General features: G+C 38.9%; 1 protein-coding gene across 7 annotated transcripts in view; it reads right to left on the bottom strand.

The window, feature by feature from the left end:
• The window catches only part of ATL2 (atlastin GTPase 2), a 79,698-nt gene that overhangs the window by 36,018 nt on the left and 21,765 nt on the right, over window positions 1-21,915 (bottom strand). For 5 of the 7 annotated variants that reach the window (XM_033175988.1, XM_033175989.1, XM_033175994.1 and 2 more), the window contains exon 2: window positions 12,219-12,463. The exons of the other annotated variants lie outside the window; for them this stretch is intronic. In XM_033175988.1, the coding sequence (XP_033031879.1) occupies window positions 12,219-12,463 (245 nt within the window). The remainder of the gene's footprint in view (window positions 1-12,218; window positions 12,464-21,915) is intronic. 7 annotated transcript variants of the gene reach the window in all.

The following is a 21,915-nucleotide window of genomic DNA, read 5'->3' as shown; positions in this document are numbered from 1 at the left end:
ACTGAGAGTCAAGAAATAAATTCATGTCTATAATCAACTGGTTTTCAACAAGGTACCAAGAGCATTCAATAAAGTGTTAAACAGTCTTTCCAAAAATGGTGCTGGGACAACCAACCAAAAAATGAAAGAACCATCTTTCATATTATTATAACATATACACATATATTTTATGTAATTAACATATTATATATTAGTATGATTTATAGCATTACTCCTAATAGTCATAAAGTCGCAAACAAACCAAATGTCCATTAACTGACGAATGGATAAATAAAATGTGGTATATCCATACGAGAGAATATTATTCAGCCATAAAAAGAAGTACTGATACATAATATAATATGGATGAACCCTGAAAATATTATGCTAAGTGAAGCCAGTCACAAAAGACCACATTTTTTAAGATTCCACTTACATGAATGTCCAGGATAGACAAATCCATAGAGATACAAAATAGATTAGTGGTTCCTTTAGGTTGAGGGTTTGGAGAAAGGATCAGCTAAAGGGCTGTTACCGGAATTCATTTTGAGATAATGGAAACTTTGTTTCTTTTTGAGGCTGCGTCTTGCTCTCTCTCCCAGGCTGGAGTACAGTAGCACAATCAGGGCTCACTGTAACCTCAACCTCCTGGACTCAAGCCATCCTCCTGCCTTAGCCTCCTGAGTAGCTGGAACTACAGATATACAACACCATGCTCGGCTAATCTTTTAATTTTTTGTAGAGATGGAGTCTCCCTATGTTGCTCAGACTGGTCTCAAACTCTGGGCTCAAGCAATCCTCCCACCTCAGCCTCCCAGAGTGCTGGGATTACAGACATGAGCCACCATGCTCTGCCAATGGAAACATTTTTAAATTGTGGTAATAGTTGCACAACTCTGTGAACATACTAAAAACCACTGAACTGCACACTTTAAGTGAATGACTTATATGGTAAGTGAATTATATCTCAATAACACTGTTAAAAGGAAAAACAGCACTTTGGGAGGCCGAGACGGGCGGAACACGAGGTCAGGAGATCGAGACCATCCTGGCTAATATGGTGAAACCCCGTCTCTACTAAAAAATATAAAAAAAAAAAAAAAAAAAAGGAAAAACAAAAAAATCAAATACCCTTAGTGTACAAGTTCAACAAAGACTCCTAGTCACATGAAACCCATTTCTATAACACTACCAGAGTCTAGGGGAGAACGAATGGCCCACTGAAGTTTCTGTTAACTGTCCATGTATTAGTGCAATGTGACATAAATCTTATGGCTTGAACTTGCTTCTGGATGAAAGAATTATGGTATACATTCTCCAATCCATAGAAAATGTATCCCATTAAAGGAAAGAAATTCTGAAGCCAGGCTCAACGGTGCATGTCTTATAGTCCCAGCTACTTGGGAGGCTGAGGCAGGAGGACTGCTTGAGACCAGGAGTTCAAGGACAGCCTGGGCAATAGAGTGAGACCCAGTCTCACAAGAAAAAGGAATTCTCAACTAAAATGCATAAGCTGGGCCACGCACACTGGCTTACACCTACAATTAGAGCACTTTGGGGAAGCCAAAATAGGGACTGCTTGAGCCCAGGAGTTCAAGACCAAGCTGGGCTAAAGAGTAAGGTGCTTCAGGGTTGATCACCTGAGCCCAGGAGTTCGAGGCTCAAGTGAGCTGTGATTATGCCACTGCACTCCAGCCTGGGCAACAGACTGAGACCACATCTTTAAACAAATAATAATTTTTTAAAAAATTTACAAGCTGAAAAGCAAAACTGTCCTGGCAGAGTGAGGGAAGGAGGTAGGGAGTTAATTACCTTAAAAAAAAGTCTCAGCTACGCATGGTGGCTCACACCTGTAATCCCAGCACTTTGGGAGGCAGAGGCAGGCGGATTACGAGGTCAGGAGATTGAGACCATTCTGGCTAACATGGTGAAATCCGTCTCTACTAAAAATACAAAGAAAATTAGCCGGCCATGGTGGCGGACACCGGTAGTCCCAGCTACTTGGGAGGCTGAGGCAGGAGAATGGCACGAACCTGGGAGGCGGAGCTTGCAGTGAGCCAAGACTGTACCACTGCACTCCAACTTGGACGACATAGCAAGACTCCAACTCAAAAAAAAAAAAAAAAGAGTCTCCTCCAAAAACAGTTAATATTAACATAAAAGGAACTTACATTATACAAGATGGCTTAACTCCCTAAATGTTCTAAATTTGGTGTTTGAGTAGTCAGTGTTTAACGGTTTGTTGCTTGAAGTATTTTTCAATAAATAGCCTAAATAAAACAAATTACTTTAGAAACAGTTAATGTAACCTACTGGAACAAAGACTTTGGAATGAAAAAAGATCTATAATTTATGTTCTCTCAAATCCAAAATGGAAATATGTGATGAAGGGAGGGCCATAATATTTATGATACTGCAAAAGAGGCAGTACATACATTTGGGGCTAAAAGTTGCAAAGGACAGAGTATTTTCAGGCAACAGGTTCAGGAATGTAACCAAGAAAATCTCTCCTAAAACACTGCAATAAAGACTTCAAACAATATTGTAAACACTTCTTTCCATCTCGTTTATTTCTGATTCCTCTACCTTTGGCAACATTTGATGAAGTTTTTCGAAGTGAAATCTAATCCAATTTGAAACCTGCATATGGAAAAATTAAAAATTAGTTTTGATTCTAAAATCCAAGTCTTAGTACCAGGGACCCCAATATGCTAAGGGGAAAATAGTCCACATAACCTCTATATCCAATCCCCTTATCTTTTTTTTTCTTTTTTTTTTCTTTTGAGAGTCTCACTCTGTCACCCAGGCTGGAATGTAGTGGCACGGTCTCAGCTCACTGCAACCTCTGCCTTTGAGGTTCAAGAGATTCTCCTGCCTCAGCCTCCTGAGTAGCTGAGATTACAGGTGCCCACCACCACCCCCAGCTAATTTTTTTGTTTTTGGTAGAGACAGTGTTTCACCATGTTGGCCAGGCTGGTCTTGAACTCCTGGCCTCAAGCAGTTGACTCGCCTCAGCCTCCCAAAGTGCTGAGATTGCAGGCATGAGCCACCGAGCCCAGCCCAATCCCCTTATCTTATTTTCAGGTAAAAATAAAAATCATCATCATCATCATCATCATCATCATCATCATCCCACAATTTTAATTTCCTTATTGATTCTTAAAATTTTGGTCAAAGTTTGCCTGCTTCTCATATTGGCAAAAATAATACAAAATTCAAATTTTCAACATTTTGTTACATAAGTTCTATAGTTTCACTTATAATAAATATTCAAAAGTGAATTCAGTTAAAGTAATAATTAAATGAATAAGCTAAACTTCTACATTAAATCTGGCAGTTTTATGAGCAAATGAACTTGTATACAGCTGTATATAGATAATTTTAAATCAACAAAATACACATCAGAATAGCTAACATTAAAAAGATTGACAATACTGTTTACAAGATATACTGCAACTCTAAGTCTCTCACAATGCTGGTGGAAGTAAAATTAGTGAAACCACTTTGGAAAAAACTTTGGCAATCCCTACTAAAATTAAATGGGTATTTTCCCATGACCCAGCAATTCTACTCCTGGGTATAAACCCAACAGAATTTACTGCTTACATCACCAAGACTTGTACAAGAACGTTCATTAGCAGTTTTATTCATAACAGACAAAAACTAAAAACCCATATGTCTATAAGTAGAAAGGGTAAATTACGATATATTCATCCAATGAAATATCACTCAGCAATAAAAATAACATACAACATATTTTTGACACATGTAACAACGTGCATACACCAGTCTTAATGCTTAGTGAAAGAAACCAGACACAGGAGTACATACTCTATGATTACATTTATGTGAAGTAGGCAAAACTAATCTACATTAATACAAGTCAGAACAAAAGTGGCCCTTGAGAGCTGGAGATAGCACTAACTGGGAAGGGGAATAGAGAGCCTCCTAGAATACAGGAAATGCTCTCTCTCCTGATCTGAGAGACAGTGGTTACAATAGCATATGTATATAAAAATTCACTGGCTATATTAAAGTTTATACACTTTATGTATATAAGTTACACCCAATAAAAAATAAATAATAGGCCGGGCACAGTGGCTCATGCCTGTAATCCGTAATCCCAGCACTTTGGGAGGCCAAGGCAGACGGATCACAAGGTCAGGAGATCGAGACCATCCTGGCTAACACGGTGAAACCCCGTCTCTACTAAAAACACAAAAAAACCAGCCAGGCGTGGTGGCGGGTGCCTGCAGTCCCAGCTACCCGGGAGGCTGAAGCAGGAGAATGGCGTGAACCTGGGAGGCGGAGCTTGCAGGGAGCAGAGATGGCGCCACTGCACTCCAGCCTGGGCAACAGAGCAAGACTCCGTTTCTAAATAAATAAATAAATAACCCAAGGAAGAAGCATTTTAAAATATTGTTCCTTCTCCAAATACATTTCATTCTTGAGAAAGAACATAAAACAAAGCTTTTCTTCACGTTTCGCACATGTCTCATGAAATCTCAGACACTGTTATCCTTAAAGAAGAAAGTAAAATCAAGTTCAACATCTCATAGGGCTCATTCTGAGATACTTGTGCTTGTGGCCAGTTATATGTAGCAGTGCGTATGGATTCTTAAAGATAGTTTTTTACTCCTGGTCTCTGGCAACAGTTTGGGGAGCAGCTCTTTAAATAGCAAAGAATAAAAACATAAAGGACAGTTTTTTAAAAGCACCATTAGCAAATATGCTGTGGATGGAGTTAAAAGTCTTGTGTAGCAAATAGAGCAAGGATCCTTTATTTACTAAGCTTAGATACCAGTGGATAGCAAGAAATTTACATTTGTATTCACACATATCCTCCCATCAGTCTAGTTCAACTCTGAAGTAAATAAAAGTAAATATTTACAAAAGAATAATTTAATGTAGGTATATCCTATAAAGTAACCTGTACTTTACATATTGTAGATATATGAGAAAATGACCAAACATAATTTTACGTAACAGTTTTTAGAATAACGGCTTTGGCATCAAACTGCCTAGTCTGGAATTTAAGCCTTGCCACTTAGAGTCTCATTTCTTCAACTACCAAGTTGAAATACAATTATCACTATCACTGCACAGGGTTATTTCTGAATACTAAGTAAGATAATGCCTGTTAAATGCTTAGTAATCAAAATACCTAGAATTCAGATTCAAAAAACGTTACATCATAAAGTAGTATGTGCTTCTTAATGGAAGAACACATCATCATCTATGAAGTACTCTTGCCAAAAGAGTGTCAAACCTGAGTCTGATGAAGTCTCTAGATTCAACTAACAACTTACAGAAGATTCACAGAACACAGAACATGTAAAACTACAACAATGGGATGCAATCAACAAATCCAGAGTGGGAAACCCTATAACCAACATCAGTATCTTCAACAATAAACTGCCAAGAAAGAGAGAGGGAGGAAGGGAAACCTAAAATGCATTAAAAACACTTTAAAGACAACCAATCACAATGTGGACCTCAGCTGGCTGGATTCAAACTATTAAAAAAAAAAAAAAAAAAAAAGCAGTTGAGGTGGCCAGGCACGGTGGCTCACACCTGTAATCCCAGCACTTTGAGAGGCTGAGGCGGGAGGATCACTATAAGTCAGGAGTTCCGATATCAGCCTGACCAACATGGTGAAACTCCTATGTCTACTAAAAATACAAAAATTAGCCAGGCGTTGTGGTGCACACCTGTAATCCCAGCTACTTTGGAGGCTGAGGCAGGAGAATCGCTTGAACCCACGAGACAGAGGTTGCAATGAGTTGAGATCACGCCGCTGCACTCCAACCTGGGAGACAGAGAAAGATTCTGTCTCAAAACAAACAAACAAACAAAAAAAAATACAAAAGCAGTTAAGGCAACTTGAAAAGTGAACACTTATAAGACATTTTATAATGTTAAGAAATTATTTTTATGATAATTGTTGTAATCTTCCAAAAATTTCTTATTTTTAAGAAACATACTGAAATATTTATAAATTAAATGATGTCTGGGATTTACTTCAAAATAATACATCAGGTGTAGAGTGAGTTATAGATGAAATGAGATTGGAATTGGTAAGTGAAAATTGTTTAGGATATGGGCATTTATTATATTACTGTCTACTTTTACATGTGTTTATTAATAAAATTCTTCATAATAAAGTTTTAAAAAACAGAAAAAACAGGAAATGGTATAAAAGTAGAAGCAACTCTATAGAGAATTAAGAATCCTTATCTAAGAGAATTCAGTAATAGCTATCATCATTACTTAGCATCAATATCACAAGCACTGTGTTTAGTTTCATGTATGTAATTCTACTAAATTAAGTTTTGACCGCTGTAAACTGATTCCTAGAATTCAAACTATTTTTACAACAGCCAGATGTGACAATCTAATCAGCATTTTTCTAACAGTTCCTACTGACACTGGAATAATCTATTTCACTTTGAAAGGGTTTAACTAAAATTATGCAGCCATGAAAAAGAATGAAATCATGTTCTTCGCAGCAACATGGATACAGCTGGAGACCATTATCCTAAACAAATTAATGCAGGAACAGAAAACCAAATACCACATGATTTTACTTAAAAGTAGAAGCCAAATAAGGGTACTTATGGACACAAAGACGGCAACAACAGATAATGGGCAGTACTAGAGGAGAGAGGGAGGGAGGGGTCAAGGGTTGAAAAACCGTTGGGTACTATGCTCAATACCTGGGTGACAAGATCATTCGTACCCCAAACATCAGCATTAGGAAGCATACCCTAGTAACAAACCTGCACACATAGACCCTGAATCTAAAATAAAAGTTAATTTTTTTTTTTTAAAGTAAACAGTGTGGATTATAACTCAAGTATAAATGAGCCCACACTGATATAAAGGATTGAATAAATAAATAAATAAACAGGGAGAAGATACAACTCTTCCCAACAGAAGAATCCTAAATAATATATTTAGATGCCTTCCTCCTATCAGAGGGTAGAGCTTAATCCTCCTCCTTCCCTATTCTTTGAGGTTGGGGTGGAATGACTAAAAAATAGCAAGTCTGCAGTGGTGAAACCTGGCAAACACAAGCTTAACCAAGGGATGAAGAGTAACATTCCTAGCAGTATCACATGACTATACGCACCCCCAGATACAATGTGATGAGAAGGGTATTTGACCTCAGTAGTATTCTTTCCAAAATCCCATCACCTCAGTCTAACCATGACAGAAATGTAAGACAAACTTAAATTGAGGAACATTCTTCAAAATACCTTACCAGTACTCCTCGAAATAGTCAAGATCGCCAGGCTCCTGCCTGTAATCCCAGTACTTTGGGAGGCCAAGGCGGGCAGATCACCTGAGGTCAGGAGTTTGAGACCAGCCTGGCCAACATGGTGAAACCCCATCTCTACTGAAAATACAAAAATTAGCTGGGTGTGGTGGCAGCCACCTGTAATCCCAGCTACTTGGGAGGCTGAGGAGAGATAATTGCTTGAACCCAGGAGGCGGAGGTTGCGGTGAGCCGAGATTGCGCCATTGCACTCCAGCCTGGGCAACAAGAGCAAAACTACGTCTCAATTAAAAACAAAAAACAAAAAAAAAGGCCGGGCGCGGTGGCTCACGCCTGTAATCCCAGCACTTTGGGAGGCCGAGATGGGCGGATCACGAGGTCAGGAGATCGAGACCATCCTGGCTAACACGGTGAAACCCTGTCTCTACTAAAAAATACAAAAAACTAGCCGGGCGAGGTGGTGGGCACCTGTAGTCCCAGCTACTCGGGAGGCTGAGGCAGGAGAACAGCGTGAACCCAGGAGGCGGAGCTTGCAGTGAGCTGAGATCCGGCCACTGCACTCCAGCCTGGGCGATAGAGCAAGACTCCGTCTCAAAAAAATAAATAAAATTAAAATAAAAATTAAAAAAAAAAAAAAGAAAAGAAAAAAAAGAAAAAATGTCAAAGTCAAGATCATGAAAAAAAGGAAAGGCTGATAAACTCTCACAGACCAGAAGAAACTAAGGAGACATGAGAGCTAAATCTAGGAATCGTATTCTATATTAGATCCTGTAATAGAAAGATGAGCACCAATGGAAAAACTGCAGAAGCCTGAATGAAGTCTGGGGTTTAGTTAACAGTACTGTACCAATATTGGTTTCTTAGTTTTGCAAATGTATCACACTAATGATAACATTAGAGGAAACTAGGTAAAGGGTACAGGTATACATGCTCTCTTTGTTGTATTTCAATACAAAAAAATGTGTTTGAAAACTTAAAAAATATATGACCTCTAATATTGTGTTACAAATGGGGAGGAAAAAAAAAAAACCTTTAAGAAAAATCAGTCTGGGCATGGTGGCTCACGTCCGTAATCCCAGCACTTTGGGAGGCCCAGGGGGGTGGATCACCTGAGGTTGGGAGTTCGAGACCAGCCTGACCAACATGGACAAACCCTATCTCTACTAAAAATACAAAATTAGCTGGGCATGGTGGCACATGTCTGTAATCCCAGCTACTTGGGAGGCTGAAGCAGGAGAACCGCTTGAACCTAGGAGGCGGAGGTTGCAGTGAGCCAAGATTGTGCCATTGCACTCCAGCCTGGGCAGCAAGAGCGAAACTCCATCTCAAAAAAAAAAAAAATCAGTTGACTAAAAATCGTAATATCAAAGCAAAACCCCATCAACAGTTAAATGGATAAGTAAAATCTGGCACAATCATACAGCAGAATATTTAATTTTATTTTTGTTTATTTTTGAGACAGAGTTTCACGCTTGTTGCCCAGGCTAGAATGTGTTGGCGCAATCTCGGCTCACTGCAACCTCCGCCTCCCAGGTTCAAGCGATTGCCCTGCCTCAGCCTCCCAAGTAACTGGGATTACAGGTGCCCACCACTACGCCCAGCTAATTTTTGTATTTTTAGTAGAGACAGGGTTTCATCATGTTGGCCCAGCTGGTCTCGGACTCCTGACCTCAGGTGATCCACCCACCTTGGCCTCCCAAAGTGCTGGGATTACAGGCGTGAGCCACTGCGCCCTGCCCTCATACAGTAGATTAAGGAAACAAAAACAATGCAAAAACATGGGTACATCTCAAAGTTAGAATGTCAACAAAATAAGCCAAACACAGAATACCTATGGTATGATTTCATTCATGTAAAGTTCAAAAACAGCAAAATGAACCTGTGGTGAGAAGCTCAGAACAGCAGTTACTTTGGGAGGGTAGATATTAACTGAGAAGGAACACAAAATGGGGGTTGTTCTATATTTTCATCTGGGTGGTGGTAGTAAGGGTGTATACCTACGTAAAAAATTTCATCAAGCTGTACCCTTAAGATTTGTACACCTTTTCTGCATGTAAATTATACTTCAAGGGGAAAAACTTTTTAAGGAAAAGATACATTTATCTAAAGCACACCCCTAAATAAGTAAATAAGAATTAGAAGGGGGGGACGGGGTATAGAATACTTGAGTGTAACATTTATTTAGGAGGGGAAAGTCAACATCCCTCACACCAGAACCATATCCACCAATTCTGTCTTTGATTAGATTTTAATCTCCTCTTGTAAAACTACTCACTACTTTCGTCAACTGTATACTTACATACATTGACTCAGGTCAACATTGAAAACTTACACCGTCAGTATGTCACTAGTCTTCTTTCAGCTAGCATCCCACCTGTGCAGGCATATAGGTTAATAAAATAAATCCAACTATCCCATTATTTCTCCTTCTTAACTTTCACCTCATAGGAAAAGCATGACCCACCACATCATCAGTGTAGTGGAGGTACATTATCCAAAAATTAGATTATCATTTAAATGCAATTTTTGATTGACAGAATAAGGTGATTTATATCAGGAATTCTATAGGGCAATACTATAAATGAAAGCTAATAAAGATATTTCAGCTTAAAAGCCATTAACAAGATGTACAACCTCGCTCAAGCCACCATAACTTTTGCAAGGTTTCTGCAACTCCCCCAGGAAAGAGAGTTCCGTTTGCACAGATATTGCAAATATATGACAATGGGGCTGCTACTCCACTCTGAACAGCCACTACTAATGGATCAGAGATGGAAACAGAAATGGCACCTGAGGTGCAACTTATATGCCATTCCTAGATAAGTGATCTAAGCTTCCCTCCCCTTCTAACTTTCTACTGTCTGTGACGTACTTGGAACAAAATACATTTGCACTGAACAGCTTAGACACAGATAAATACAATACACACAAGCTAACTTAAGGACTTAAGGGGACCTCAAAATATAGAAATCTTTTATCATCTTTAAATGTACAGTTTTTAAAAAAATATGTCACTACTTAAACATTTCTCTATTTCAGATGTAAAATTCTAGATCAAGTCTAAATGGGAAACCTTTAGCTGAGCATGGTGGCTCATACCTGTAATCCCAACATGTTGGGAGACTGAGGTGGGAGAATCACTTGAGGCCAGAAGTTCAAGACCAGCCTGGACAACATAGTGAGAACCCCATCTTCACAAAAAATTTAAAAATCAGCCAAGCATTGTGGCGCATGCCTGTAGTACCAGCTACTTGGGAGGCTGAGGTGGGAGGATCACTTGAGCAGAGGAGGTTGAGGCTGCAGTAAGCCATGTTCATACCACTGCACTCCAGCCTGTGTGACAGAGCGAGATCACGTCTCAATCAATGAGAAAAACTTTAAAATGATTTATCTTTCTCAATGTTCCAAACATGTAAAATATTGTTCTCTAATATAAACTATGTTATTGATACTCGGGTATATTTGAGAATGCCTGAAATGATCCCCATGAAAAAACTTTACTGAAAAGCTTCCTGGAAATACAAACCAAATGAGAATGTTTATCTTATTTCTTATCTCGAAGAGAATGCACACCCAATTACAAATGTACACAGAACTCATAAAGGTGATCATCCTGACAGGTGTTTAGACAATTACATAATTCTGTCAAAGTGTTATTTCTAATAATTCATGTGGCTTCTGAATGTCACAAGTTCCCTATATAGCAATTCCACTAAGTGTTCCACTGCAAAATTTCCAATTCCTTCTCCTGTTCCCTTTCAAACTCCCATTTCCTCAGTCCAACTTGCAATTATCAGAAAAACATTCCACTTCAAGTGAAAAATTTTTTTTCCCTTTTTTTTTCAGGAGAGAAAGAGTCAGGTAGAGATAGGTAAGTAACAATTTTCTGGTACCATCTCAAAGTGAAAATGCATAGAAGGGAAAGAGATTTATCAATTAAAATGTAAGTATCTCCTAAGACCCAATTCTTGTGCCAGGTGCTTGATGATCAACAGAGGGCCCACCCATGACAGAGATTAAAGTAGTCAGAAAAAATAAGCAACTAAAGTAATATCAATAAAACATACAACCATGAGTTAAGGAAGAGGATGTAATATAGTCCTAGATGTCAGGGAAGGCCCCTATGAAAAGATGAGACAAGAATATCATAATATTTGAGAAAAAACATGGCATACTCAAGGAACAGCAAAAACTAGAGTTGATTTTAGACATATGAAGAGCAAGAGATGAGATTCAGAGATCATGAATGCCTGTAGAAGTCACTCTAAGGAACTGGACTTTATCTCCAAAGGTAATAGTCACGAAAACTGACTTGTCTGAGGAACATAGATACACTTTTTCAAAGGTCTCTATCCATCTACTTTACTCACTGTAAAGGTGGCCAAAAGGAAAGTGTGAAGAAATAACAAAAAGGGAAAGAAGATAAATAGTACTTCAGAGACTTCTAGTATATACTCAGACAACTTGGGTTAGAGCTACAATGCCTGGAACACAGAAGCTCAATATATGCTTCCTTATGCAGTATATGCAGAAGGGAATTATGGCGATGAAGAATCAAGAGCTCAAACTCACATTACTGTATTGACCAGGAAGTCCTATAAAGAATTATATTTCTATAGAATTAAAAATGCAGTTCTGTCAGCCTGGACAACAAAGTGAGACCCCCATTGCAACCAAAAAAAAAAAAAAAAAAAGTTTTTTTAAGAGTTGGGCTTAGTGGCACACGCCTGTAGTCCTAGCTTCTCGGGAGGCTGAGGTGGGAGGATTGCTTGAGATTGGGAGGTTGAGGTTGCAGTGAGCCATGATCACACCACTGCGCTCCATCCTGGGTGACAGAGTGAGACCACTTAAATTAATAAAAAAAAAAAAAAGATACAGTGCTGGTTTTTGTCTATTTTTTTCACAGGCTTGGTTGGTACTTTTTTCTTTTTAACTGGGTTCAATTTAAAAGACTATTCACCTTGTTATACATGTATCTAAGCATGAAGTCCAGTAGAAATGACTTCCCTTTACGAAAAGCTCCTGCTACAGATACCACTACTATGTTAAGATCTCGTATGTGCTCCTGTAGCAGTATCTGCTCCAAAGCTTCTTCATCAAGTTCAAAGTTATGGTCATCTTCATGAGCAAGAACAATCTGTACTGGACATGGTTTCTTCATAACCTCATCAGAATTTACTAAGTCATCATCTTCATAATTCTCACCTAGAATTTAAAAAGAAAGAAAGTGGTTACTTTAATCCCTACATTACGAACTTTCATTAAGGACTGCAACTAAAGCAAAATTTCAAGTAAAAAATTGCCCCTTCTCTCATTATAGATCATTACAATGTTCCTTTGGATTTCTCACTCCCTCTGTAACAGGACAAAGAATGCTGGTAAGATTTCCCATTTGATATGGTTGGCTGTGTCCCCATCCAAATCTCATCTTGAATTGTAGCTCCCACAATTCCCATGTGTTGTGGTAGGGACCCAGTGGGAGGTAACTGAATCATGTGGGAGGGTCTCTCCTGTGCTGTTCTCATGATAGTGAGTAAGTCTCACAAAATCTGATGATTTTATGAGGTTTCCCTGCACAAGCTCTCTTCTCCTCTGCCACTATGTGAGTGAGATTTGCCTTTCACCTTCCACCATGATTGTGAGACCTCCCCAGCCACATGGAACTGTGAGTCCATTAAACCTCTTTCTTTTGCAAACTGCCCAGTCTCAAGTATGTCTTTACCACCAGCATGAAAATGGACTCATACACCATTATACATATAGATAAACAATAATACTAAATATGGCCTCTATCTCAATGAAGTATTAACAGCTAAATGTGAACAGCAGCTGTTTTTGAGCCCTGTCTTATTCTGTAAATAACTTTTGCAACTGTATGCACACAAAAACTAAAGAGGGGAAAAATCAATTTCACCTAATGTTTCAGATCCCAATTTTCCTGTAAGCATCACCTAGAAAATTTACAAACATTACTCTACTTTACAAACGTTAAAAATGTATATTAAAATTGTTCATGTGGCTGGGTGTGGTAGGTGTAATCCCAGCACTTTGGGAGGCCGAGGCGGGCAGATCACCTGAGGTCAGGAGTTCAAGACCAGCCTGGCCAACATGGGGAAACCCCGTCTCTACTAAAAATACAAAAATTAGCTGGGCATGGTAGTGGGTGCCTGTAGTCCCAGCTACTTGGGAGGCTGAGACAGGAGAATCGCTTGAACCTGGGAGACAGAGGTTGCAGTGAGCTGAGATCGCGCCACTGCACTCCAGCCTGGGCAACAGAGTGAGACTCAGTCTCAAAAAACAAAACAAAAAAAAATTATTCATGTTATTTTTCATTCTGACACCTAAAGAGGAAAATTAGGGTTCTAACAAGTTTCCAAAAATGATACTTACAATGAGTCCCTAATTTAATAACAGTAACCTAAGCACTACAGCCTCCTCATTAAAGCAAAGCATAGGATTAATGTTTCAGTAAAGAACAGTCAGTGAGATGCAGTTATATCTCAGAATTTCATCTCCCACTGGAGCTCTTTCTTACCAAACACTACTGCCACCACCACTTTAAGACTACATAGCTCCCCAAAACAGCCATATAAACCCTTCCTTTGTTCACCACAACACACTAAAATTAAGGTAACCTTTGCAGACATAATTTACTGAATAGTGATGAAGAAGTACAGAAAATGTAAATAGCAGAGATAAACTTCCAAAGTCTAGGTTTCTGTTCTTCTTTTAAAAAAACACCTAGCTTCAGAGGACACATACCTTGTCTGACTTTCTTCTCTACCAACTGCTTGATCCCATGTATCAACTAGTTACTCCAGGGGACCTTATCTTCCCCCACATCAAAATTTCTAAGAGACTCCCTCCTTGAGCCTGTCTACTAAGTGTCAGTTTCCACTCTAAGGACACATACGGTATCCACTGTTTTCAGTGCAATCAATGACTGTCCTTCTACTCTGAGGAGAAAGCCAGTCCACTGAGGCGTGGTACAGTATTAGTCAACAGTTCAATAATACCTTATCCACATAACCAATATTCACAGAGCAAAGATTATATAACTACATTAGTGGATTTTTAATCTTATTACCAAAAGAAGCATCTCATTTCTCTGCCTTTACCTCCACATCACGAGGCACCTTTGACTGTATATAGCGAAGTCAACAGCACTATTTCAAAATGTGCTGCAAACAATGACAGTGCATTATAATGAGCAAGCCGCTTCAAAGGAGAATCTTTGAAAGGAAAAACAATCATTATTTAATTAAAGAGGACATTATCACTGCCTGTATCAATGGTATATAGCAATAGTCAGGTATGCTATTTGAATGCATGCAAAAAAGTGAACTTTCCAGGAAAAGTTCCAATACAGTTAAATTCTAAACTAATGTCTCATTAGGTAGATCCAGATAAATAACAAAACAGGATGCAAATGGTGTAAGTTTCTAAGCTTAGTTAGTGGTTTAAGACCACGAACTAGGGAGCAAAACTGCCTTGATGTATGTCACTTAACTTCTCTGCACCAGTTTTCTCATCTGGAAAATGGGGGTGTGTAAAACAGGTGTAGCAGTACCTAACTCACAGGGTTGTCATCAGGATTCAATGAGCTGAAATATATATGCTACACAGTAAGTACCATAGGTGTAAGTTAACAGTAACTTCAAAATAACCAATCCAACAGAAGCTTTTATTTTCCCCTTGATATGTCAAAATGCTATGGTGATTTTCACTTGACCAGTGTAGCTGTGTACTGACACTGTCATCCACCCATTTGCTCTGGCACAGACCTGCTGGCTGTCCTTGACATATAGAGATACATCTATGCGTCTTTTACTTACCCCTAAATCTAATCAATAACCACCTTCTTAATTTGTCTTCATTTCTGAATCTCTATTGATAACATTCCTGCACTTGTCACTGCCATCTTATCTCACACTGTAGCACCTAACTGGTCTCCCTTCATTAATAATACTCTTGTCCTCTTACCCAAGCAATGTAATCTCTACAGAGTAGCAACTAAATAATATAGTTAAATGTAAAGCTGACCAAGTTACTCTCCTTAAAATCATTGTTACAGAGGACTAATGACTAAAATCCTACATATAAGATCCCGTACTCACCGCCAATCTCTGTTGCCTCATTTGGTGGTATTCTTCTCTTTAAACCAGTGGTTGCCAATCTTTTTGGTACCAGGGACTGGTTTCATGAAAGACAACTTTTCCACAGAACGGGGAGCAGTGGTTTCGGGATAAAACTGTTCCATCTCAGATCATCAGGCATTAGATTCTCGTAAGAAGCACACAACCCAGATCCCTCACACATGCAGTTCACAATAGGGTTCACGCTCCTATGAGAATGTAATGTCACCACTGATCTGACAGGAGGCAAAGCTCAGGCACTAATGTTCGCTTGCCTGCTACTCATCTCTTGCTGTGCGACCCACTTCCTATCAGGCCACAGACGAGTACCAGTCCAAGGCCCTAGGGTTGGGAACCCCTGGTTTAAATTAGGTAGCCAAGCTAGCCTTTCATCAGATCCTCATGCTGCTGTTAAGCTCTTTCTAGATTCTGCTGTAATATTCCTCTGCCTAGAGTACTCTTTCCTGTGTTGTTTCCTAATGAGTTCAGACTTATTCCTTACATCTCCGCTCAAAAGTCACTTTCCAGGAACAAGAATCTTCCCTGAGGATTCCAACCAAGTTTAGTCATCCTATACTCCCCAAATTTTAATCTATCACTTGAATATTTATGTAAGTACATACTTACTAAATGTCTCCCCTCTTGGATTGCCAATTTACCACTTAGTTTCCCATCATAAGCAGAAAATAGACAAACAAAAGAAGAAAGCCCTTAAATACCTTACCATGGCTTCCACAGTCGTACACGATCTGGGCCCAGCCTCCTCTCTCTAGGAGTGAGCAGGGGACCTTATAAAGCATGTTTCATTTTACAACACACTCCTATTCATTCCCGAAGCCTGGACGATCTGGCCATCTTGCTGTTCCCTGAGGAAGCTAACCCTGTTTCCCACCTTAGAATTTTTGTCATGTGTTGTCCCCTATCTGGAATGCTCTGTCCTTACAAATTCACGTGGTTTATGTTTCCATCATCCAGCTCTTTAGCTCAAAGGTTATCTCCTCAGCGTGGCCCTCCCTGACCACTCAATCTAAATCACAGATCCCCTTCCTTAACACTTTAATGAAACAGGTTTATTCATAGTTTTTTAAAATTCCTAAAACAACCTTTTTTCATTTGTTTAAATGTGTACCTTATATCTCCCACTCCACAGAATGTGTGTGCCACTAAAGTAAGGATCCCAATCACCCCATTAACCATTCTCTACCAGCACCGAGAACAGTGCCTGACACCTAGCCTAGCAGGTGCCTAATTTAGGCATTTTACTCAGGAGTCTTACATCTGCCCTTACCTTTTTTTTTTGAGGCAGAGTGCTCTGTCACCCAGGCTGGAGTGCAGTGGTGCAATCTCGGCTCACTGCAACCTCTGCCTCCTGGGTTCAAGCCATTCTCCTGTCTTGGCCTCCAGAGTAGCTGGAACAACAGGCGCCCAACACCTCACCAGGCTAATTTTTGTATTTTTAGTAGAGACAAGGTTTCCCCATGTTGGCCAGGCTGGTCTCAAACTCCTGACCTCAGGTGATCCACCCACCTCAGCCTCCCAAAGTACTAGGATTACAGGCATGAGCCACTACGTCTGGCCCTGTCCTTACCTAGTTTATAAGCAAATGTGATAATCAAATAGTTTAGGGAAATACCTCCGGCAACTCAAGAGTATTAAGTATATATAACACAAAAATTCCATAAAAATTATGAAGTTTGGCCAGGCACAGTGGCTCATACCTGTAATCCCAACAATTTGGGAGGCTAAGGAGGGCGGATCACCTAAGGTGAGGAGTTTGAGACCAGCCTAACCAACATGGAGAAACCCCATCTCTAATAAAAATAAGAAATTAGCCAGGAGTGGTGGCACATGCCTGTAATCCCAGCTACTCAGGAGGCTGAGGGAGGAGAATCGCTTGAACCCGGGAGACGGAGGTTGCAGTGAGCCAAGATTGCACCATTGCACTCCAGCCTGGGCAACAAGAGCGAAACTCCATCTCAAAAATAAAAAAAAAAAGTATGAACCAAGTAAAACACTTTTAAAAAGAACTCAAAAGTAATAACTGCTAAAATATCACAATGACCAAATGTGGAGGTTGGTGATTTTGCTAAAACCAACGAACAGTTTTGTTCTTACTGTAAAGAAAGCATTAGTTGGTTGTTTAGAAGTTTAAGGAAAAAAAAAAAAAAACCCCACTGGGCAGAAAACCTTTGTTAACTTGAAAATTCACCTACATTAGTTGGCCACAGTTACTATGCGACCAAATTTATTGGCATAGACAAAGACAGGCCTTTCAAATAGACAGAATATGTCTACATATTTGTCACTATTATCTATTCTACAGCCTTTTAAAGAGAAGGGGTAGCAAATAGATTTCAAAGGTATAATGGAGCATAACAATGATGTGATTCACCTGCATCTATCTACTTACTCCCCATGGTGATTTCTCTACCAAATAGGGACTAAATACAGTACTCCATCAAATACTGATACAAGTAATTGAATAAAAGAGAATTGTATGTAAAGTTCATTAGGATACCTGTAAATACTGTATTAGCATTTAGTGATTACCTATAATTAAGTCTTTAAATCCGGCACTACTCTAAAATTTTAAACTGAAATTACATCCTCTGTATACAATAGTGATTTTATTTCCATTTTTCAATGTCAAAAATTTACTGGGACAAGTAGATTTCAGTCCTCCAGCACATTTTTGTGATTCACAGTTCCAAGTCAGTTCTCCCTACTCTAGCCCCCAAATCGGTCTTTCAAGGTCAAAGCTAAAAGACACCTACAGATGATCACCTGCTTCTCAAATATCTCTCCACACATTAACACTAAGGTACCTACCTAATATCTATTTGCCACAAGGCCTAACAAAAGAAAGGTGTCTTAGTAAAAAGAACTGTGATTGCCAGGGGTTAGGGGGACAGTGAGGGATGAACAGGTATAACACAAAAGATTTCTTAGGGCAGTGAAACTATTCTCTGTAATACAAAATTGGTTGATACCTGTCACTATACATCTGTGAAAAACTCATTGAATGTACAACCCCAAGAGTGAACCCTAATGTAAAACTATAGACTTTGGATGATAATGATGTGTTTGTTAGTGAAGGTTCATCGATTTTAACAAAAGCACCACTGTGGGTGAAACGCTGATGGCGGGGGAGAGTGTATATATGGAGGGGCAGAGAGTATGTGTGAACTACACTTTCGCTTCATTTTGCTGTGAAGCTAAAATTGCTCTTAAAAAAAAAACAAAAAGTCTATTTAAATAAGACACCTGTCTTTTTGTTGTCTAATCACACTTTATCTTAAATCTGCCAAATTCATACACTCAGCATGTATTCCAACAGCAAAATTTACACTTCAGGGCTGACCTGGATCCATCAGCAAAATTCAAGCTTAATTATAAACTAAGATAATAAAAAAAGTGCTACAAATCTACATTATAATAAAATGTAGCATTAATGTTAGATTACATCAACCCAAAACTAAACTTATAAAAAGAGAACAAAGAATAATTCACCTTTCAACAGGAATGAAAAGTGTATTTTATTATTCATATTTCAAACAAAAACTTGAAACAAATTTTTATGGAAAGTAACCTTGATTCAGTCTATTCAGTCTACTTATAAAAATTAGTTATCCCACAAAAGGTAAGTAATGTGTTAGTGCCTAGTACTTGAACCTCAACATTTATATTTCATACCCAAGTGAAAACAGTATCTAGGTATTCAAGTTTATTCTAGCACATATTTTTTAAGAGCCTTAAAGAGGTTATACCATGGTTAAATATATTTCTAGGGATTTATTATAAGGAAATAAAGATGCTAATGAAGATGTTCAAGTTTACCAATTTTATTTCTGGGGGCAAAAATTAATGTTGCATACCTCAAAATTGGCAAGTGGCCCAACAGTTATTTTAGCCATATACTGACATATTATGCAGCCTAAAAAACACATTTACACTCTTAAAAAATTATACATATATATATATATTTAAATTCTTTTTTTTTTTTTGAGATGGAGTTTTGCTCCATCGCCCAGGCTGGAGTGCAGTGGCGTGATCTCGGCTCACTGCCACCTCCACATCCCGGGTTCAAGCAATTCTTCTCTCTCAGCCTCCCAAGTAGCTGGGACTACAGGCACCTGCCACCATGCCTGGCTAAATTTTTTGTATTTTTACTAGAGACGGGGTTTCACCTTGTTGATCAGGCTGGTCTCAACTCCTGACCTCAGGTGATCTACTCACCTCGGCCTCCCAAAGTGCTGGGATTACAGGTGTGAGCCACCGCACCCAGCCAAAAAATACATGTATTTTTTTAAACAGCATAAAATTGGTCAGGTGTAGCTTTTCAAGCACTGTTTTTCAAGCAATGGACAACAAGTAGCACAAGGAAACTTTCAAGGTGAGTGCCATGATCATTCTCAGCTCTCCGCCTGGGAACAATTTCCTAACTATAGCGTGAGGAACTAGAGCACAAAAATCTGAGTTCAAGATTACTAGAGCAGTAGGAATCTGTGAGGCAGGATACCAGAGAAAAAGGATCTATGCAGACGTGGAGCCCAGAAGCCCTTGGACAAGGACAATAAGCATCACAGGTGCAGGGGAACACAATACTATGCAACGCTTACCAGAAGGAAGCTACTGCAGGGTTGAGAGAGAAACATAAGTCAAACATTACTGAGACACTTTGGAGTTCTGGCGCAGCCAGAGTGGAAAGAAACATCTATACCTCAGGCATCAAGCTGAGACACTAGAATGGACATATCTTAGAATTAAGGGTCAAGTTCTAGAGTAAGGCCTACTGACAATCCATCCAATCAAAGTCTAAACAAAACCAAGACTTGAAAAGATCTGCAAGGTACACAGTTTGGAAATTTAGTACCACTAAGTTAGGGAGATTTCCTCTAAGCTTTCCATAGAACCACACTAACGAAGTATGAAGCAAAGCCAAGGTCAAGATCCATCAGTAATTAAACTGCTTGCCAAACCAAAAACAAGGTAAGAGAATCCAAAATCTCTACAATGTATAACATTTAACATACAGTATATAAATCAGAAATTACTAGACATACAAACAAAGAAGGAAATGCAGCCCATAGTCAAGAAAGAAAAGCAGTTAACAGTACCAATTCTGCCATGACCCAGATGTTGAATTTAGCAGACAAACGCTTTTAACCAGATACTATAAATACGTTCAAGGACTTACAGGAAAATAAAGTCTTAATAAATAAATAGATGAGGAGTCTCAGCCAAAAAACTACAGAAACTATTAAAAAAAAATGAAAATTCTGGAACTGACAAGTACAATAATTAAAATGAAATACTCACTGGATGGACAGCAGCAGACTGTAGGTAACAGAAGAAAGTTTGTAAACTTGAAAAGAGATCAAAAGAGATTTTCTAATCTTAAGTACAGAGAGAAAAAAGAATAAAGAAAAACTAAGAGAGTCTCAGGAACCTATGGAACACTAACCAACTTGCATTTAGAATCCCAGAAGAACAAAGTGAGGCTGGAGCTGAAAAAATATTTGAAGAAGTAATAGTCATAATGTCACCAAAAGTTGATGACAGAGATTTACAGGTCCAAAAAGCTCAGCAAACCTCCAGTAGGATAAATACAAAGAAAACCACATCAGCCAGACTGCTAAAAACCAAAATCCAAAAAAAAAGGACACAGAGCAGAATAATTCAAATATTATTATATAGCTATTTAACAAGTATACACTTATTATACAGAGCAGAATAATTCAAATAACCGCTTCTTATCACATCATCACTGAAGCACTGGAGGCCAGAGGACAAGGGATTGATAGCTTTATAGAGTTTCAAAAAAAGTGTCAACCTAGACTTGTATATTCAGTGAAAATGATCATTCAAAAATGAAAGTAAAATAAAGACAGCAAAAGCAAAGAGTATGGCCGGGTGCAGTGGCTCACACCTGTAATCCCGGCACTTTGGGAAGCCGAAGTGGGCAGATCGCAAGGTCAGGAGATCAAGACCATCCTGGCCAACATGGTGAAACCCCGTCTCTACTAAAATACAAAAAATCAGCCAGGCATGGTGGTGCACGCCTGTAATCCCAGCTACTTGGGAGGCTGAGGCAGGGGAATCGCTTGAACCCGGGAGGCTGCAGTGAGCCGAGATCGTGCCACTGCACCCCAGCCTAGCGACAGAACAAGACTCCATCTCAAAAAAAAAAAAAAAAGCAAAGAGTATCTGTCATCAGCAGATGTGCATTACATGAGAGCTATATAATGTTCTTCAGGCTGAAATGAAACATTATCAAATGGAAAGTCTCTTTATTACTTCCTATTGCTCTGAATCCAAAATAGTAAATAGATACAAACATAAAAGACTAGTTCTTTCCTCCAACTAATTTCCTTAAAAGATAATTGATCAATGTGGGGTTTATAAAGTATGTAGAAGTAGAAAATTTTAAAAGACATGTTACAAGGCAAAGTAAATGAAATTACACCCTAAGGTTATGATTTTAAAGTGGAAAGTGGTAAAACTTTGATTCTAAATAGACAG

The sequence above is a fragment of the Trachypithecus francoisi genome, unplaced genomic scaffold, assembly GCF_009764315.1.
Source record: "Trachypithecus francoisi isolate TF-2019V2 unplaced genomic scaffold, Tfra_2.0 Lachesis_group17, whole genome shotgun sequence".
Lineage (NCBI taxonomy): Eukaryota > Metazoa > Chordata > Mammalia > Primates > Cercopithecidae > Trachypithecus > Trachypithecus francoisi.
The sequence above is the reverse complement of the archived record's forward strand: the minus strand, read 5'-3'. Positions and strand labels throughout refer to the sequence as shown.